This window comes from Paroedura picta, chromosome 6 (assembly GCF_049243985.1).
Source record: "Paroedura picta isolate Pp20150507F chromosome 6, Ppicta_v3.0, whole genome shotgun sequence".
NCBI lineage: Eukaryota > Metazoa > Chordata > Lepidosauria > Squamata > Gekkonidae > Paroedura > Paroedura picta.
Window position 1 is genome coordinate 23,987,418 of NC_135374.1, and position 20,934 is coordinate 24,008,351.

The 20,934-nt window shown below is 41.6% G+C and overlaps 1 protein-coding gene across 4 annotated transcripts in view; it reads left to right on the forward strand.

Moving 5' to 3' along the window:
- Positions 1-20,934, forward strand: part of PAN3 (poly(A) specific ribonuclease subunit PAN3) — a 73,270-nt gene that overhangs the window by 14,726 nt on the left and 37,610 nt on the right. For 2 of the 4 annotated variants that reach the window (XM_077341796.1, XM_077341797.1), the window contains exons 3-5: positions 693-759; positions 6,138-6,208; positions 20,104-20,265. In XM_077341796.1, the coding sequence (XP_077197911.1) occupies positions 693-759; positions 6,138-6,208; positions 20,104-20,265 (300 nt within the window). The remainder of the gene's footprint in view (positions 1-692; positions 760-6,137; positions 6,209-20,103; positions 20,266-20,934) is intronic. The other 2 variants (XM_077341798.1, XM_077341799.1) reach the window with 1 other exon arrangement.

The following is a 20,934-nucleotide window of genomic DNA, read 5'->3' on the forward strand; positions in this document are numbered from 1 at the left end:
TAGTGGCATTTACCAACCGCCACTACAGTTACAAAAATATGCAACCCCTATAACTGGTGGCAAATCCTCATCTAAAAACCTCCCCTCCCTTCCTACCCACATTTCTTCTTGCCCTCCCTCCTTCTTTGCAGTTGGAACCACTGACCTAAGAGAGATATTTCAGTCTGAACAAATAGTATTGTATGTTATTGTGCTTCCAGGCTTATGCTGATGATGTCTTTGTTGTTTTAAACACTTAACCAGTTAGAATTTCCCCCCATTTTTCTTTATTATGTCTGCCCCACTTTTACTGCCCCAAATTGGTTTGCGATGCAGCTTGCAGGAGTCAAAATCTAAAGCAAACGACAATGTTCAAGATAAAGTATTCTTCTGGAAGAGAATTCTCAGCATCTGTGTCCAAACTTGAACCCATGGTGGCTTCCTGCCTTCTCTCTGTCCTCAGTGATGACAGTCGGAAGCATACGTGTGTATGCGCACGTGCATGTGCTGTTGCTGAAGCTGAATTCAGGCGCAATGATGGGTGTTTTGTTGAACATTTTTCGACTTGTGTGTCCTAAGAGAACAAAGGTTCCAGTTAACTGTCTTGTAACAAGTATTTATCCATTTTAAATGTTCTGAAACTACAAATGGTCCAAATAACATTATTTATAGACTGCAATTTTGTTTTGGTTTTCCCCCCCCACTTTCTGCAGAGGATGACAAATAGCAGCAGTTCCCCTAGCCTTCTCAATGACAGTGCCAAGTCGTATGCAGGCCGTGGTAAGAGGGTTTTTGTTCTTGAATCTGTTTAAAAATTTGTTTTCACTTACTGCTTTTACACAGGGGAAATAGTTGAACAGACTCTTTAACTGTAACACAAGATGTTAAACGTTTCACTTCATTTAGTGCTTCTGGGGAGGGGATGATTTCGATAGATGCTCATATTAATATAGATGTACTAAATTTTTTGAAGCAAGAAATTCCTTTTAAAGCTGAAAAACCCTTTGTCCATTATCCAAAGAGTTACTGCAGCTTACAGATAGCTTTTGAAAATCTCAGTTGCAAAAAGGTGTTTAAATGGGATGGAAGGAGAGCGTTTTGCCTGAAATTCCTCTGGTGAAAATAATACAGTTGTTTTGAATCGTATACTTGCTAATGAAGCAGGACAAGTGAATTCCATGCATAGGCTTTCCTTCTTTAATGCACTTTGGCTTTAAGCCTTAAGCCATTATATCTTATCACATGGGGGAATCATAAAAGTGTATTAATTTAAATTTCATGTTAAGTTGCCAAGAAATAAAATGCCAATGACTTGGTAATATATGGGTTTACATCCCATAATAGGAGACAGATCTTGTCTTACATTTATGCACTCATTCTTCTTCAATAGCGATTTAATCCATTTTTCTCCTCGTCGAGGTTTCCATGCATATTCTGTTCCAAATAGTTAGACGCACCTTACTACTACTTACCTTGTTATCATTTTGTGTCTAATAAGTAGCCATTTGAAATCTGTCACTTTATTTATTTCTCAAATGATAGAAATTTCCCATAGTGTACTAATTATGTATACTTGGAGAAGCACCTTTAAACATCAGGTGATGGAGGCGATCCTGGCTGGAAACAAAGGAAGTTTGGTTGGTATTGATTGACTTGACTAGCTTTACATAGTAAATCGAGTTAAGAGCCTGGGGGCCTGGCACGGTTAATGGATAAGCAGGTTGATGCTGTTGGAACCAGTGCTTTCTTGCAATTGCAACTAGCTTATAAGCTAGACTCTGCTTACATAGCTACCCTAGCCTTCAGACTGGACTGTTGTAATGAGCTCTACATGGGGCTTCCTTTGAAGACAATGAGGAAACTCCCAGTGATAAAAAATGCAGCAGCAAAGTTATCATCTGGGGCAGGGGTAGTCAAACTGCGGCCTTCCAGCGAACGCTGGCAGGAGCGCGTGGGAATTGTAGTCCATGGACATCTGGAGAGTTGTGGTTTGACTATCCCTGATCTGGGGCCAGTCAGTCAGAACACCCAATGGTGGCTTGTCAATTGCACTCATGGCCTATTTGCTCCTGGGCTCAATTCAAGGAGCTGGTTATTACCTTTAAAGTGCTTCACAGCCCTCCTATTCATCAAGCTCCATCTCTCTGTGTATTCCCTGCACCTCCCTTAAAGCTGTCTGTATATCTGTAGTGAGACCATGAGCTTTTTCCATGGTATGCCCTGTGTTTTTGAATGGCCTGCTAGGGTGGATGAGGAAAGAACCGTCACTTACTACATTCATTACACATGAATGCCTGACATTCTTATTCCAAAGTGCATTTAGAGGAGGATAAATTGCTTCAGCAGATTTGGCTCTGCTTATTTCAAGACTATGTGTTTTAGATCTTGAGTGCTTTTAAATCTGTGATTGGTTTATTTTCATCTATTTGAATGCTGTTAACTTGGACTGTTGCAACTCGCGCCCACACTATATCGTTGCCGCATTGCTGGCTGTCCCAGGGACTGAAGAGATCAGGCAGGATAGAAATGTTGTCAATAAATTTAAAAATGCAATAAATGAATGAAACTTGGAGCATCCTTGTGAATATGGAAGATGTCAGATCATTAGAGGTGGACAGTTTATAGGCTTGCCACAGACATGTGCTAGCTTTTGATTCTGATTTCTTGCCACTGCTTGTCTTTGCTTCCCTGAGAGCTGACCAATTAAATGACTCTCCCCGTCCCTACATCACTCACTGTTGTTCCATCCTTACCCTTCCATCTGTTGTCAGGGAAGCTCACACAAATATGCCCCTTCCTTGTAACTTGTCAGTATCCCATTTTCTCCTTCACAGCAAATGGTGTGCACAACCCCCTTCCCACAGTATTTTTTTAAATATTTCTTGATATTCCTGAATCCCAATACCAGTATGGTATTTGAGTCTGCTAAATATTCAGGAATCTTGGATTTTTGCAACTCCATTATACCCTATGGGGACCATTATAATCAACAATCTCCATAGGGTATAATAGAGAATTGATCTGGAGATATCTGGGGTTCGGTGGGCCAGTTTTTTGAGGTGAAGGCACCAAATTTACAATATTCGTGCTGGTGCCTCACCCCAACATCCCCCCCCCAAAAAAAAAATTCCAAAAAGATTGGACTAGTGGATTCAATTCTGTAACCCTTTAAATACCTTCTGTAAGCTGCAAGCTCACCTGAAGGCATTTAAAGTCATTGCCTCTAAATGTCCTTTAAAATTGACTATCTAGCCATACTGTGGAAAAAAGACCATTTGGGATGGCCCCAATATATCCAGATGAAAAATATGGGTAAGGTATTTTTTGGCTGTTTTTAAAACTCCAATATACTAAATGCGCATACCTATTCACAGCTCAGCTGTGGCTAAAGAAACATCAGAGCTCAACTATGAACTAAGGAAAGAAGCTCTTAGAGAACTATGAGAGAAGAAACACAAATCTGAGTTCCACCCCCTCCTTAGATTGGGGAGTAACCACATGGATACTCTGCCCACAGCCTCCCTGTGCTTCTATCTTTCATTGGGAGTAAGAGGTTTCTTTGCTGCAGCTGAAAAGAGAAAGCCCTGAAAGCCCCATGAGTTGTGCTAAGAACTATGTTGTTTGGAAGATCTAAGCAATGGTGGCGTTCTGCAGTCTAAGTAGTTAAAGATCTCTATTTGTGGAAGCAGCACATAAATCTAAACCCAGACTTGACCCCACTTTGCAAATTAAAACAATCAATTTGCACAATGGGACCACAAAGGATAGAGGAGATTTTTCTAGAAACTTGGGGAAATAACCCCCTAGACTTTAGAAAAGTTCACATGTTGCATAAATTCTGATGAGAACGCATTTCGAGGTCTCTAAGCCAAGACAACCCAAAACATACATATCACAAGGAAGCTAAGGCAGGGGACAGGAAGGAGGGAAGTGAAAAGAGGTGGAAACAGCACCACTGCAATGGGAGTGCCAGAGGGTTTCCCCCCTTCCTCTTGTCATAGGTCATGTTTATTATCATCATTCCACATAATAATGCCCGGTTGCATGTGCCTGACACACTTGCTATCTGATTGGCCCTCAGGGATATCTGTCGCCCCTCGAGGGGCCAATCATGCAGGGGACAGCCCTCCCCTGACTGACTCCAGTCCTCCTTCCTGATTGGCCCTTGGGGAGGTAACTGCCCCCCTTGGGGGGGGCTAGATCCTGTTGTATCTTTTCACAATGGCCTTTTTTGCTAATTTATCCATAATGCAAACCAGGAAAATAATGATAAAATTTCTCCTAGTTATCCCGTTTCAACGATTTACATCGCTAAAATAGTATATTGTAGAATCATGACATTAAATGTAATTATTTCATTTTTGTATTTAATTTTTGCCTTACCTTTTGGTTCAGAAGGGTCTCCAAAACAGCTTATGGAATAAAAGTAAATTACATTGCAGTTTCTTCTCTCATCTTTGATGCCCAGCTTTGCTATGGTGTGGTTTCTTACAGTTCCCCAGTTTTCAGTTTGTAATGCTCGTTTGTCTGCATTTGGCCCCTTAGACTGGCCATGGAAAGAGGTGTTTGGGGTCGAATTTGGCACATGCTGTGGAATGTTGTGACCTTTGTTGTAAGCTGCTGCAGCTTGGACCCTACAACAGCTGAACATTTTCCAACAGTTACTGCACACTGAGTGGCTCATGAGAACAGGCCATAGTTTCATGTTTAACACATGAGTAATCAAGTGAGATAATTGTTTCATTTTATGAGAGGGGCACATTTTCCAGTATTAGGCGGTTTCAGTCAATTTGAAGTCAATCTATTTGACTAGCTAACTTAAGAGTAAAGCTCTTTTCATTTCATTTTTCAGTGTGACATGTCTGCTCCTGATCAAGATCTGCTCTGTGTCACTTCTTATAAACTGTTTTAGGCAGCTGCTGCTCACTTTTGAAACTTTTCTGAGCTGGCCCCACATCATGGAATAAGTTCTAGCAAGACAGAATTGCTCAGGAGGGCCTTTTTATAATTGTAAGCTCAGTCTGTGTGGATCAGTTTGATACAGTCTTTGAATACTGATTCTTAATCTTTACTATGTATTGATGTTTAAATAACATCCTTGAATATACTATGTGGAATATACTATGTGTTTAAATTCTGAGTAAAATGTTGACTACAATGTGAGTATAACTATAGCAAGTCCTGTCTGATATCCTTTGTGCAGCTGTCCATGATTAAAGTGTACATTTTTGGCTACCTAGTCTCTCAGCCTTAGCCCTGTTTACTGCCCTGAGTGCCTTCTGAGAAAGGATGGGTTAGAAATATAATAGAGCTGAACTGATACGGGTACATAAAGTGCACTGAATGTATGTGTTGATTCTGGCTTCCTGTCATCAGTGAAGGAAGCCCACAAATGTGGAACAGGTAGCATGGAAGCTCATTTATAAGAATTAACTAAGCAAGGAAGATGTAAATTAATGCATGAATTCATCCTGAGCATGGAAGACTGCAGAGAACATTACAAAGAATTCATGGCTCTGGATGAATCCATAGGGGTCAACTGTATGGATGCTTTATTATCCTAAAACAGGCTGCCTCTGCTTCAGCTAAGCTCAGGCATGATGAGTAGTTTAAATGATATTAAAATCATTTAAACTACTATATCATTTAAATGATATTAAAAGGCTTTAAATGGAACTAACTTTAAGTGGATCGATCACCCTATCTTTTACCGATACGTCTGTATTCGGCTAAAGTGTGGTCATTTTTTTTGTGAAGCACTTCAATATTTAAAGGTTTTTAAAAATAAAAAATCAGGCATTACTGTGACAGTTTTGGAATTCTTTCAGCTGAGGTCTGTGAAGTATATAATATCTGTAGACCGGTATCCAAAGAACATGGGATTAGTTGTTTCAACCCAGTGTGCAGAAGCCCTCTGGCAAGCTGCCTTTGAAAGGAAGCAAAGCTTCACATGGTTTGGAGCTCTGTTGCTCAAACGAAAAGTCAAAATGTTCTACTGAGCATATGCAAGCCTTTAAGTGAGCCTAAAATAAAGCAATTAAAATACATTTCTGGATCCTGGGTATAGATTTTAAATTTAAAACTCTGAATTTAATTATTTACTCTAAATATAGTGTTAAAATGTGTATTCTGTATCTGTTTTCTTAAACTTTTTGTAGATCCTCTAACTTCACCTGCTTCGTCCTTGTTTAATGACTTTGCTGCTCTCAGCTTATCTCAAAGGAGAAAGGTATGTATTAACAAAATTTCTATTTTTTTAATCACCTTAATAATAGAGTGGCACAGCACCGTTCAGAAAGTTAGTGGCTCCAAAAGAAGGCTTTTGGGACTACTCAGTTTATTACAGTATATAGAGAAACTGATAGCTATTGAGAGTCACCTTACTAGGCATAGTAGCTTATAGTTCAGGCTTCTAGGTATGTATGAGAATGCATTTATATGATAGCTTTGCACCCCTGCTTCCCATAGCAATCCAAGAATTGGCTCACTTTCCTGTTGGACTGCAAGTAAGAGTCCATAACTCCCCCACCCCCTAATTGTTTGGGGAGAAGACTTCATGCAACAGTTCACCATACTTTCAACAAAGTATAAATCATATATTGGATTTCTTGTTTTCTGATTAGCTTGAAACCATTATGACAATTTCAGGATTGTATTCATTCTCTCTTCTGACTAGTTTAGCTTTGACCCTTGAAATCTTGTGCCCAGAATATCTTGTTGGTCTTAATGTGCTGCTGGACTTGAATCTCCCTCATCTGACTACTGTCTTCTTATTTTACAAGCTAGTGATTTTTTAAACTAATTTTGTAGTATTTTCTCTAGCTAGCTTTGATCCCCCCCCCCGTCAAAACTCCTGCAGTTTACAGTCATAGTTGGAATGTTTAGTGTTGTTGCAGTGTTCTTTGTTTATCCCGTTTGGCAGGCTAACAAATAAATATTTGATGCTTTCTTATGATGATGCTAGAGAGGAAAAGCAATCTAAAGAGTGCTCACAAGATTATAGTCTGCCTTGGCTGATGTTAAATAATTGATATCAAATCTTCAAGTTATAAAGAAATATCTTCCCTTTCTCTATAGGACAGGGTTTGGTAAGGTATGTGCAGTAGAGTAATCAGACCTATCAGGGTTTTTCTTCCAGGCTCAAGGAGCAATAAAAGATTATTTATCTTCAGATGAACCAAATTTGACTACTAAAACTGATGGGAAATTGAATCCTCCCACATGAAATTACAGAATATTATAAATTTCCCTCAGCTAGAGTGGTCATAAAGTTCTTCACATTTAGTTGTCTGGACCTAGTAGATTGTATTGGGGTACTATATGTGTTTTTACTGTTTTAATGGGGTTTTTAGGGGGTAATTGTTTATGGTTTTGTTAGCCGCCTCGAGGCGACATGAGAGGTGGGATATAAATCCAAGTATGAATACATACCCTTCAAGGATCGCTGCCTTGTTGTGGCAAGGGGGCTTGCGTAGTTCAGTGAAGCTATGAGCTATGCCGTGCAGGGCCACCCAAGACGGACAGGTCATAGCTGAGAGCTCTGACAAAAGGTGATCCACTGGAGAAGGAAATGGCAAACCACTCCAGTATCTTTGCCATGAAAACTCTATGGACAGTTCCAATAGGCATAACGATATGACGCTGGAAGATGAGCCCCTCAGGTCGGAAGGTGTCCAATATGCTACTGGGGATGAGCAGACGGCTAGTACGAGTAGCGCCAGAATGAATGAAGCGGCTGGGCCAAAGCCGAAAGGACGCTCAGTTGTGGAAGTAACTGGTGGCGAAAAGACAGTCCGATGCTGTAAAGATTTTTATTCCATAGGAACCTGGAACGTCAGATCCATGAATCAAGGCAAGCTGGACGTGGTTAAACAAGAAATGAGAAGACTGAACATCGACATTTTAGGAATCAGTGAACTAAAATGGACAGGAATGGGTGAATTTAATTCAGATGACCATCAGGTATACTACTGTGGACAAGAATCTCACAGAAGAAATGGAGTAGCCTTCATAATCAATAAGAGAGTAGGAAAAGCAGTCTTGGGATACAATCCCCAAAATGACAGAATGATCTCAGTTCGAATCCAAGGCAAACCATTCAACATCACAGTGATCCAGGTCTACGCCCCAACCACTGCTGCTGAAGAGGATGAAGTTGATCAGTTCTATGAAGCCCTACAACACCTTCTAGAAGCAACGCCCAAAAATGATGTGCTTATCATCATGGGGGATTGGAATGCTAAAGTAGGAAGCCAAAAGATAACCGGGATAACAGGCAAGTTTGGCCTTGGAGTACAAAATGAAGCAGGGCACAGGCTGGTAGAATTTTGTCAAGAGAATACAATGGTCATAGCAAACACTCTTTTCCAGCAACCCAAGAGACGACTCTACACATGGACATCACCAGACGGTCAACACAGAAATCAGATTGACTATGTGCTCTGTAGCCAAAGATGGAAAAGTTCTATCCAGTCAATAAAAACAAGACCAGGAGCTGATTGTGGTTCAGATCATGAGCTTCTTGTTGCAAAATTTAGGCTTAAATTGAAGAAAGTAGGGAAAAGCACTAGGCCACTCAGGTATGTACTAAACCATATCCCCGACGAATACACAGTGGAGGTGACAAATAGATTTAAGGAATTAGATCTGATAGACAGAGTGCCTGAAGAACTATGGACGGAGGTTCGCAACATTGTACAAGAGGTAGCAACTAAAACCATCCCAAAGAAAAAGAAATGCAAGAAATCAAAATGGCTGTCTGAGGAAGCTTTACAAATAGCTAAGGAGAGAAGGGAAGTGAAAGGCAAGGGAGAAAGAGAAAGATACACCCAATTGAATGCAGAATTCCAGAGAAAAGCTAGAAGAGATAAGAATGCCTTCTTAAATGAACAGTGCAAACAAATAGAAGAAAACAATAGAATGGGGAGGACCAGAGATCTTTTCAAGAAAATTGGAGATATGAAGAGAACGTTTCATGCAAAGATGGGTATGATAAGGGACCAAAATGGTAGGGACCTCACAGAAGCAGAAGAGATTAAACAAAGGTGGCAAAATTATACAGAAGAACTATACAAGAGCGAGCTTAACATCCCTGATGACCACAATGCGGTAGTTACTGACCTGGAGCCAGACATCCTGGAATGTGAAGTCAAATGGGCCTTAGGAAGTCTGAGCAACAATAAAGCTAGTGGTAGTGACAGCATTCCAGTTGAACTATTCAAAATCTTAAAGGATGATGCAGTAAAAGTGCTACACTCAATATGCCAGCAAATTTGGAAAACTCAACAATGGCCACAGGATTGGAAAAGGTCAGTTTACATTCCAATCCCAAAGAAGGGCAATGCCAAAGAATGTTCAAACTACCGCACCATTGCACTAATTTCTCATGCTAGCAAAGTTATGCTCAAAATCCTACAAGCTAGGCTCCAGCAATATGTGGACCGAGAACTTCCAGAAGTACAGGCAGGATTTCGAAGAGGCAGAGGAACTAGAGATCAAATTGCCAACATACGCTGGATCATGGAGAAAGCTAGGGAGTACCAGAAGAACGTCTACTTCTGCTTCATTGACTATGCTAAAGCCTTTGATTGTGTGGAGCACAACAAATTGTGGCAAGTTCTTAAAGAGATGGGAATACCAGAGCATCTTATTTGTCTCTTGAGAAATTTATATGCAGGTCAAGAAGCAACAGTGAGAACTGAACATGGAATCACTGACTGGTTCAAAATTGAGAAAGGAGTTCGGCAAGGCTGTATACTGTCGCCTTGCCTATTTAACTTGTATGCAGAGCACATCATGAGAAATGCGGGATTAGAGGAGTCACAAATTGGGATCAAGATTGCAGGGAGAAATATCAACAACCTCAGATATGCAGATGATACCACTCTAATGGCAGAAAGTGAAGAGGAACTAAAGAGCCTGTTGATGCGGGTGAAGGAGGAGAGTGCAAAAGTTGGCTTGAAACTCAACATCAAGAAAACAAAGATCATGGCATCCGGCCCTCTCAATTCCTGGCAAATAGAAGGGGAAGAAATGGAGATAGTGACAGATTTTATTTTCCTGGGCTCCAAGATCACTGCAGATGGGGACTGCAGCAAAGAAATTAAAAGACGCTTGCTCCTGGGGAGGAAAGCTATGGCAAATCTAGACAGCATCCTAAAAAGCAGAGACATCACCCTGCCAACAAAAGTGCGTTTAGTCAAGGCTATGGTCTTCCCAGTTGCAATGTATGGCTGCGAAAGTTGGACCATAAGGAAGGCCGAGCGTCAAAGAATTGAGGCTTTTGAACTCTGGTGCTGGAGAAGACTCTTGCGAGTCCCTCGGACTGCAAGGCGAACAAACCGGTCAGTCCTAGAGGAGATCAGCCCTGACTGCTCTTTAGAAGGCCAGATCCTGAAGATGAAACTCAAATACTTTGGCCACCTCATGAGAAGGAAGGACTCCCTGGAGAAGAGCCTAATGCTGGGAGCGATCGAGGGCAAAAGAAGAAGGGGACGACAGAGAATGAGGTGGCTGGATGGAGTCACTGAAGCAGTAGGTGCAAACTTAAATGGACTCCGGGGAATGGTAGAGGACAGGAAGGCCTGGAGGATCATTGTCCATGGGGTCGCGATGGGTCGGACACGACTTCGCACATAACAACAACAATGAATACATAAAAAAATAATTAAAAATATTACCAGAAACCACCAAGTCTCTGAAAATTTCCTAGGAGCATGCATGACTAGGAGCTTGGATAGGATCATCAACTACTATACATATGTACCTCCGTGATGGGATTTTGTATGTATGGCCACCAGGACATGCACAGTTTGCAGCTGCTCAAAAAAAACTGCTCTAATCCTCCAATTGTCCCCACATACATTAGTTCTTTAACTAATTTATCTTTGTATTGAAAACTTGCCTGTAGCCCTCCATATTCATAGAGGTGATCATGTCACTGGATGTGTATCCTTAGTGAAGGTTTTTCAAAATCAATAAAAATCATCATAGAGGAAGGATAGCTTCCTTATTCAATGTGCAGGCTCTTGAACAACCTGTAAGGCAGCTCTTGAAGGCATAAAGTTGCCTTAATCTGAGAGAGACCATTGCTTTTTCAAGGACAGTACTCTTAGCAGTGGCTGACCATGGTCTCAGATAGAAACCTATCACATCACCTACTACTTAATCCCTTTAACTAAAGATACTAGGAACTGAGCCTGGAACTTTCTGCATGCCAAGCATATGCTCTGCTGCTACTGGTCCTTTTAGTTTCCATGTAGAATTTGGGGCAGGAGGATGTCAGTCATACAAGTCCCTGAAATGTCTGTGATGGATGCGGCACTGACTAAAACAACAGGGACCATTGATGAACTGTTATTTGTAGCTAATATATTACTCAATAATACATTCTGCAGACTGTACCACCATGTAAAGACAATGGTTTCCTTACTCTGTAGAACATTCAAAGCATTCTGTTTAATAGCGTGTTGTTTGCTTGAGCAAATCATTTCATAGTTAAACTGCAGAGGTTGGGAATGCCTAAAATTCTTGATGATATTTCTGGTAAAATCCTCATTTGTTTCCTTATGAAAACCATTTTGCTTGGCAGATTTTTTACCCCCTTGAGTATCTGAGGTGTATTCAAGGGTTGACATGATTGAGAATATGGAGAGGTCTAAGACACAAGCCTCTTACAACAAAGTTTGTTCATCTCTCTTAATACCTAAAGATCAGTGGAGGAAACAAACTGTAGGAGAGCTAGGCTTTGCTGCTTCCTCCAGATCCAGTTGGAAGATGGGAGATTACCCTTCTATTGCAGAAGAAATGGGAGATGGGGACCAGAAGGACATGCAAAATGTGCTTTGGATGGTGGGAGGGTGAGAGAACTGTGATGTCTTCAATGAGATACCTTGTACCCACATGTATCCACAGCATCCCTGTTTGAGCTCTTTTAAGTTGAACAAATAAAACAAAGAGCTTCCTCGTTGTTTGCTGTTGCTCTCCCTCTTAGTCTGTCAAACACATGATACTGCCTTATACTGAATCAGACCATTGGTCTATCAAAGACAGCATTGTCTCATCTGACTGGCAGCAGCTCTCCAGGTTGGCAGGCAGAGCTCTTTCACATCGCCCTTTATCTGATCCTTCTGAGTAGAGATACTGAGTAGAGATAGAGTTGAACCTGGGACTTTCTGCAGTCTCTGGGCAGCTGGTTCCTGCTAATCTTTTAAAGAATGTCTAAAGAAAATTCCTGATCAGTTGTTTGTTTATTTTATTACTAGTAAAAAAGCCCATTGTATTCCAAATACAATGGGCCCTAGCAGGGGGGTGGAGAGCGAGGGACTGGCGAGGGCAGGGTGAGGAAAGGTAGCTTACCGGTGAGAGGGCTGTAGCGACGTCGGGCAGCTCCTTCTCGGCGGGCAGCTCCTTGGGTGGCTCCTTCTCGGCGGGCAGCTCCTTTGCGGTGGGCAGCTCCTTCGGCGGGCGGCTCCCTGGCGCGGTCTTCTTGCCGGCGGCCATCTTCTTGTGCCGGCGATACGTTTGTAGAGGCCGGGGGCTCCCTGGGCGGCGGCGGGCGCGGCCCGCGGGTGCGGCCGGCGGGCGCGGCCCGATCCGCGGGCGCGGCCGGCGGGCGCGGCCCGATCCGCGGGCGCGGCCGGCGGGCGCGGCCCGATCCGTGGGCGCGGCCCGCGGGCGCGGCCCGATCAGCGGGCGCGGCCCCCGCGGGGGCGGCCCCCACGGGCGCGGCCCGATGCCCTGCCGGTCCCCAGCCTAATAAAGGTTGGGGACCACTGGCTTAGAGGTTCTTAGAGGCCGGCTGGCTTGGAGCAACTGCGAGCTGCGCTACGCGCGGCTCGCAGTTGCTCCGGCAAGGAATCGGAGGGACCAATCGGCAGGCGCTTCGCGCCTGCCGATTGGTCCCTCCAATAGTCTGTCATGAGGAAGGGGCCAATCGGCACCCTTCCTCATCCCGGACACAGCCCGCCTTCCAAGGGCTTACTGTTTTATTTAGTCCGTGGCGCCCGCGGCGCCACGGGCGGTGTAAAGATTTGTGTATTTAGATTTTTGTACTGCCCTTCCATACGGCTCTGGGCGGTTTACATAAAACCATCATGAGGTGATTACATGGAACATCACAACAAATATAACAATCATAGCACATAACATATCAACTAGGATATTTCAACAGAACGTTGTTCAACAAAGATAGCAACGGAACCCTTAAGTAGGTCATATTTAGTCATGTAAGGGGGGCATCAGGGGAGACCAGCAGATGTTTTTGGGTTGGTCGCCCTCAAGCAAATGTCTGGTGGATGAGCTCCCTTTTGCAGGCTCTGAAAAATTGTGGGAATTCAGACAGGGCTCAGTTCTTATGAAATATGTGGTATGCCAAGTAGCTTCTTTCTGTGCAACTCAAGAAAGAAGGACTGGTGTGTGTGTGTAAGTATAAGCTAGTTCTGCGGTTGTTGCTGCCACTCTGAACTAGGAGTTTCTTCCTATTATTGGCCCTTACATCCATTGCTGACCTTTGCCTTTTTTGGTTGGTTTTGTCAGCTATGCCACAGTGTTTTTTCTTTAACTGATGTTGTGGCCACTATGTGAGATACGGTGCTGAGTTAAGTAGACCACTGATCTGATACAGCAGGCTCTTCTCATGTTCTAAGAGAAACACACATTCCTCAAAGGGAACCACCCTAAAAACAAAGCTGGTCAATAAATTCCCTGCCTCCAATAATTAAGCAGTGGGTCTCAATGAAGTTATCTACCCGTATTAATATCCCATCTAGGTATAAGTTTTTGCTGCTATTCTTCCCCCTCGCCCCCCAAAAAAATCCTTAAACTGAGTTTGCACAGGAGGAACAGCTACTTAACCATTTTTATCCTCCCCTACAGCTGCTTTCCTACTACAAACCATCCCTTCCATACTACTTCTTCATACATGGAAAAGCGACAGGGCAAGGGAGATCTTGGAGGAATGGGCAAGGGGAGACTGTACAGCGGTCATCCCCTATTCTGCCATTTGGTCCTGTGGACCAGTCTGATCTCTAATTAGAATATCTCTAGTTAGAACATCAGTTCTAACAAGCATGTCCTCCTCCAACCCATAGATAAAGGCAAATCACGCCCTGGTATGCCTAAGACTATATGCCAATGTTTTTCTTTTTTTAATTTGCAGAAATGATCCAAAACTTTAGAAAATAGCCCTGTATCTTGACAGCTGTCAATGATGACATGATGGCTCAGTGGTTTGACAGCTGTCAAAGATGATCTAATGTCAGTTGGCTTGACAGCTTGATTGCAGCCAAAGCTCAGGTAATTGGCTTCACCTGTATGCATTTAACTCTTACTCCATTCAGCTGGGGACTATTAGCAAATATGTCTTTTACTACGGTGGCTTGTGGGTCCACATAATGCAGCAGACTGGATCTATGCAATGCAGGTTACTATACTGCTTGGGAGCTACATTTTTTGTCTGTGCTGGTAATCATTTGGAGCATATTAAATGCATGGGGAGTTGTTCTTCTAGATGTTGTAATGGCTCAGTTTGTGTTCTCTGTGTTTTTCATATTTCATATATTTTCAGATGAAATATGCTAGGACAAAGTGAAGGTGAAACAAAGGGTTGAATTTTGGAACTTGTTGCGTATTATTGCAGAATAGTATATGCAGATAGAATAAAAAACAAGACAACTTTTATATGCACCTTTGAACTTTTTGGTTGGTTTTGCCAGCTATGTCACAGTGGTTTTTTTTCTTTTATTGATGCTGTAACCATTTCCTGTGGCTGCCTGTAATTATTTGCCTACATAGTTGTCAGCCAGTTCCTCTGGATAACCAACAACAGACTGTAGAGGGTGAGGCCTTCCCCTAATGTTTCATCCTGGCTCTGGGATTCAGAGATTTCCCTCAGGTTACCATGACTATATTGACTGCCTGTAGGGTCAGTGATAGGGGTATACAAAGACAAAACAAAAAAAAACAGTGTTTTTTTGTTCAGGTATATTGAACCTAACAATTTCCTGATATTCCCAAATCCCAATACTAGTCTGGTATTGGGATTTGTTAAATAATTGGGAATGCTGAATTTTTTTGACTCCATGAGTCTGAAGCATTTAAGGAGACTGACATCCTTTTATATGTCTTGAAGTCAAAGTGGTCCCTTGAAATGCCTTTGAGCTCAGACTTCATTCCAAGCTGCCCAACTTCACAGCTTGGAGTGAATTGACTCCAAGGCATTTAAAGAGATCTTGGTCCCTTTAAATACCTTAAGTCTAGCTACCCAGCAGTCCTGAAAAATCCAGAATATATTATTATTATTATTATTATTATTATTATTATTATTATTATTATTATTATTATTATTATTATTATTATTATTATTATTATTATTATATTTATAGCCCGCCACTCCCTTGCAGCTTTACATATTCAGGATAGACCATTTCAGTAGCTGGAAGAAAGTCAAAATCTGTATCCAGCTGTTTTAAAAAATATCAACAAGGTATTTTTTTCTGGCTGGGATTAGTTGAATACACACCCCTAGTCAGTGATCTGAGGCATCTTTAAGATCTGCTTAGAACTAGTGGAACCTATCTGTTAGCTGACAATCTTAAAAAGGGTAATCCTTTGCCCCATAAATATCCCAAACATGGATTTTAAAATTTTTTTCAGGCTTTATATATATATTGGAGATTGACTAATAAGCATTGTTTATGCTTCCAAAGCATAAAATTTAATTTTACAAGTTTAGATGTAATATTTGTCACTTGCATTTGTGCTTATGTATCTTGTAATTTAGCAGCTGCCTGTAGTTATGCCAAATATCTTTACCATTCTTAAAAGCTACAAATGAGAGTCAAACATACTTTTTATTCATAGTCATCATGTGTACCTATAACTTCATGTGGAGTAAGGGGGGGGTATGTGTATGTGAGTTTAAACTTGGAGCAAAACCAGATTGGCTTAAATTACCTGTGTGATTTAACATTGGTGGAGTTTCTTAGGTTTTTCGTTAAAGGTCTAAAGCAGCTGTAGCCTTTCATTGCTCCTCCAGTTGTATATCTCTTCCCATTATTTATTATTTAGAACTTTTCCATAAACTGTCTCCCTTTAGATTCATTTCAGTGAATTAATAGAAAACCATTTGATCTAGACAAGAGCATCCATGCTACATCAGGCCAGTGGTCCATATAGTCCAGCATCCTGCTTAACCCAGTTGGCCAGCCAGGTGCTCTGGCAGACCTGCAAGCAGGGCATAAAAGCAAAAGTCTCTTCCAGCGCTAGTATTCAGCAGGTTTCTTTATCTGAACTATGAAGCTGTATTTTGTCATCATGGCTGATAGTGATTGATGGGACCACTGAGTGAGAGGCCATCACTGCATTTTATGGCAGCAAATATTGCAAATTAATTACTTGTTAAGTGAAGAAGTACTTCCTTTCATCTGCTCTGCTCTAATCTACTGCCCATCAGCTCCATTGGTTGTCCATGTGTTCTGGTGTAATGGAACAAGAAGGAAAATAATTTTACTTTCTCCAACCCATACCTAGCTTTCTATCATCCGTCATCATTTTTCTAAAGAAAAATGCTTTAACCTTTTTTGATAGGGAATGTGTTCTAGGCAGTGATCTTTGGTTGCCCGTTTTCTGCACCTTTTCTAGCCCCACAGTTGGGAGATGGCAACCAGAACTGTGCATATTATTCCCAATTTTCCAAGCCATAGATTTAGCTGCTTTGCTTTCTGTTTCTTGCTTAATAATTCTTAGCATAGAATTTGCTTTTTTTTCACTGCTTCTGCAATTGATTTGAATAACATTTTGGTTTGTGAAGCTCTGAACTACATGAAAGTAAAGAGAAGTGCTTAAACTATTGGAGATACTACTGCTGGTAACCTCTGAAAGGTAGTTTCTTAAGTAACTGTTCTTTTGAAACAGCATATTTTACAAATCCTGGTGTATAAAATTGTAAGATGTTCAAGGGCATTCTAAAACTAGTACAGTATACATATACAATCTTGTGTTTCCTATATTTAAAAATACGTGTGGTGTTATGGTGAGCAGAGTAGGGAATGCACAAAACCTTAGTCTTCCCATACTACTTGCAGGTATACAGCTATTGTGCCAGTTCCCTCTGACTTCTGAGATCTATGCATTGTTACACATTGTTGGCTACTAGGACTATTAAGTGCTAGCAGTTATTTTCTTTGTTGAAGCTTAAGAATTTTGGCTAGCTATGTCCTGTGTTGAAGGGCTACAGCAACACCATGTGTTTTAGAAAACCTGTTCAGTCTATGTACATTCAGCCCAGGAAAAATTTGGAAGTCGCCCATGGGACTCTATTTTTTGTACAGGGAGAAGTAAAAATGCATATCAAATAACCATTTGGTTTGTGAATGTATCTCTTTGTTCAGTGAGTATTGCAGGGGAGACAGCTCATGAGCCTTAGGTCTGCTTCCTGTCTCTTCTATGCAAAAATCTCAGCGGAGAAACACTATTGTCTAAAGAGGTTAGAGTCTTTTCTTTGTTAACAGAATGTTGTGTGAATGATTGCCACCTCTAAATTGAATCCAAGAAGCTGACCCCAACTCTTCTTTAATTTAATTAATATCCTTTCTAATGCAAGTAACTACCAATGATATCAAATGTTTTAGGCAGCTGTTCCAAAAGTTAAGCATATCTCTAAAGATGATAAAATTTAAACTAACTTGAGCAGGAATATTTAGACACCATAGAAAATGTCCATAATTATGTGTAGAAAGAGTGCAACTTGTCTACTTTTGTTCAATAACTTTCTGAACTGAGCGTTAGAAAATATTGAATAATGTGACTTTTGATATTTGCTTTGGCTCTTGTGTAGCAGTGTTTTACATGGATATTTTGAATACAGTAGAATGTATGTCATAGGATCAACATACAAACCACAACATTCCTCTGGTACATTTGTCAACTCCCAGGTGTCTTGGAAAGCTGTAAATATTTGCACCTATACCCCGTAAAGTTGCCAGGAAGCTTTGCTCCACACTTGTTTCAGACTCTAGATCAGGGGTAGGCAAACTGCAGCCCTCCAGATGTCCATGGACTACAATTCCCATGAGCCCATGCAAGCATTTGCTGGCAGGGGCTCATGGGAATTGTAGTCCATGGACATCTGGAGGGCCACAGTTTTGACTACCCCTGCTCTAGATCAACTTGAAGGGAAGTGGGTGGTGGTCCTCAGGCTATGTTTTACTCTAGGGCCCTGTAATTGCTGACCATCCCTGTAGAAAAAGTAGTTTTTTTCTCTACCTTAAGAGGCCTAAAGGCAGCTTACAATCACCTTGCCCTTCGACAGCATAAAACAGACACTTTGTTGTGCAGGTGAGGCTGAGGGAGTTCTGAAAGCACTGGGGGAAGACCCAAGGTCACCCATCAGGCATCATAGGGTGGCGTGGGAAAACAAACTCAGTTCTCCAGATTAGCGTTAACTGGTCTTAACTATCACGTCACACTGTAGTTTTTGCATACTTGTTTTGATTGCCATGAAATGTCCCAAGTCATATTAGTGCCTGAGCTGGGTAACCACTGGTCATTTCATACTCTTCAGGTGATAACTGCATTCATTGCAATTCATGATTTTAGATTAAGGAACTCAGCTGGGTCCAACCTTTGGGCCAGATCTTTGCATTTTCTTTGCACAAGCAGCTCTTATTCTTAAATGGATTATTGAATGGAGACATTGTGCTGCTTCCCTCTTGACATTGATGGCATCTGAATCCATATTAGCAGCATTATTGCCAAGTTCATATCTACTTTTAAGTTATTCTGGGGGCATCTGAATAGACATATCTAACATCAGCTGACTCTCTTTTTGCTGGTTTCTTTTAATTCTGGCCTGTGTGTTTTGTGTGAGCCAAGCAACATCTTTCAGTAGTGTCATTTTTTCCATCACATAAAAGAAAAAAAAATAAAGGTTTCATTGGTAGTTTAGAGCAGCATCGTGGTTGAATTTCAAGTGTCTGCTAGCCTTTGCCTGCAAATGAGGTCTTAATCCTCTAGTCATAATTTAGACCAGGGGTAGTCAAACTGCGGCCCTCTAGAAGTCCATGGACTACAATTCCCATGAGCTGGTAGGGGCTTATGGGAATTGTAGTCAATGGACATCTGGAGGGCTGCAGTTTGACTACCCTGATTTAGACGAAAAGCCCATTTCAAAGTTTTTGTCAAGAAATACTGTTTATACTTACAGCCTGTTTCTTTGTGTGCACATCCATTTTAAAAACAATTTTATTAAACCATATATGCTTTAGGTTTTTAATGTCTCCTTGAGTACTGAGTCTTTACAAATATCTTGAATAGGGAAGATGTCCACTTTTTTTCCTGAGTGTCCCATCTTAACCTGATTCCCACTGATGCTTCCTTTCTATTTCTAAATATTTGTTTTGATGGCAAATAGGTAAGGAGGTTATCTTAATTTACCTGGTGTTTTGGTGTTTCGGTGTTGTGTCTGTGTAATTAATTTTTTGTTCCAAATCATTTTCACTAGTACCCATAAACTGATAGAATCTGTTACAGCAGGATATTGTTTGGAAGGAGCTCTTTCTATTCTAGGAATAGCTGTCCTCTGCCAACATATTAACTTTGTGGCCTGCTCAGTGATTTCAAAATCTGGTTTTGAAACTCTAATGTGCTGTGGCTTACAGACTTAAGGACTTTTGGTTTGGTCTGAACATCCCCCCCCCCCCCAAAAAAATCAAGTTCTTCTTGACTTCTGGAAGGCTGCTCATACTTTCAAAAAGTGAAACTTGACAGGATTGAAGGTACACGAATGACAGGAAAGCTTCTAACTTGCCTGATAGTCCACATCCCAAAACCTTTTTTTTCTGTTTTGGAAGAAATCTAGGAAGTCCCCCCACCCACCTAATAAAATGGAACACATGGCAGGGCAGGTATGCTAGTTATGATAGTTGGCCTGTACAGAGATTTCTAGTCCAAATCATGGTAAATTGGGGTTGAAGGGAACAGTGTCAGAAATTTTACTTGCAAATTGTTTCCTATTCCACCAATCCAGAAGTCAACCAGAGATATAGTATCTCATCTAGCCTTAGTTTTGAGTTTCAGATTAAGGGATGTTGGGAGTGCCCTGGTTTTTTTCCTTCTTTTCCATAGCCAAGGAAGTATCGACTGGGGATGCTGGAGGAGAGGATAGTTCCGGTGGGATCAAAGGCACGAAAATCAAAGAATCCTATTGGCTGCCTGGCTGACAGGTGTAAAACAGGAGTACCCATCAATATGGTTTGGTGGAACAGAGTCACAGAAAACAATTTACAGGTAAAATTACTTTTTCCTAGTCACTTTGAATATGTTGACTACTATTTTATTTTTGGAAACTGCTCAGATCAGATATGTTTAGGAGCCTGAAAACTGTTCACAATTTCACCATTAAAATAAATGAATGGCATGTAAAGTGTCTGGTAATACTCATTTTTCAGCAAATATGATTTGGGTTTGATCCAGATTAGATTTTCCTCAAGTATAGTGCAGTTCTGCCAGTGGAACAGAAGTTCTCCAGTGGTCTGGAGTGGGGCAGTCTTTGCTTCTGGGAGAAGCTCCTCCCTGTTGGTAGGCAGAGTTGCCGATTGTTGTGCAATTCCTGGAAAGGGAGAGGCTTCTCTCTTGGATCTCCAGTCTTCTGTCTTAAGGCAGATTGATGTTGTCGACAGTGGTCCTTTAGAGCAATGGTCCCCAACTCCTGGTCCCGGGACCGGTCCATGGATCAGTCAGTACCGGGCCGCGGCTCCTCCCCGGCTGCTGCCTTGGGGGCTGTCCTGCCATTCTGCTGCCGGCTCACCTTTGAGCTGTCAGAGAGCCAGTTTGGTGTAATGGTTAGGAGTGCGGACATCTAATCTGGCATCCCAGGTTCGATTCTCCGCTCCCCCACATGCAACCAGCTGGGTGACCTTGGGCTCGCCACAGCACTGAAAAAACTGTTCTGACCGG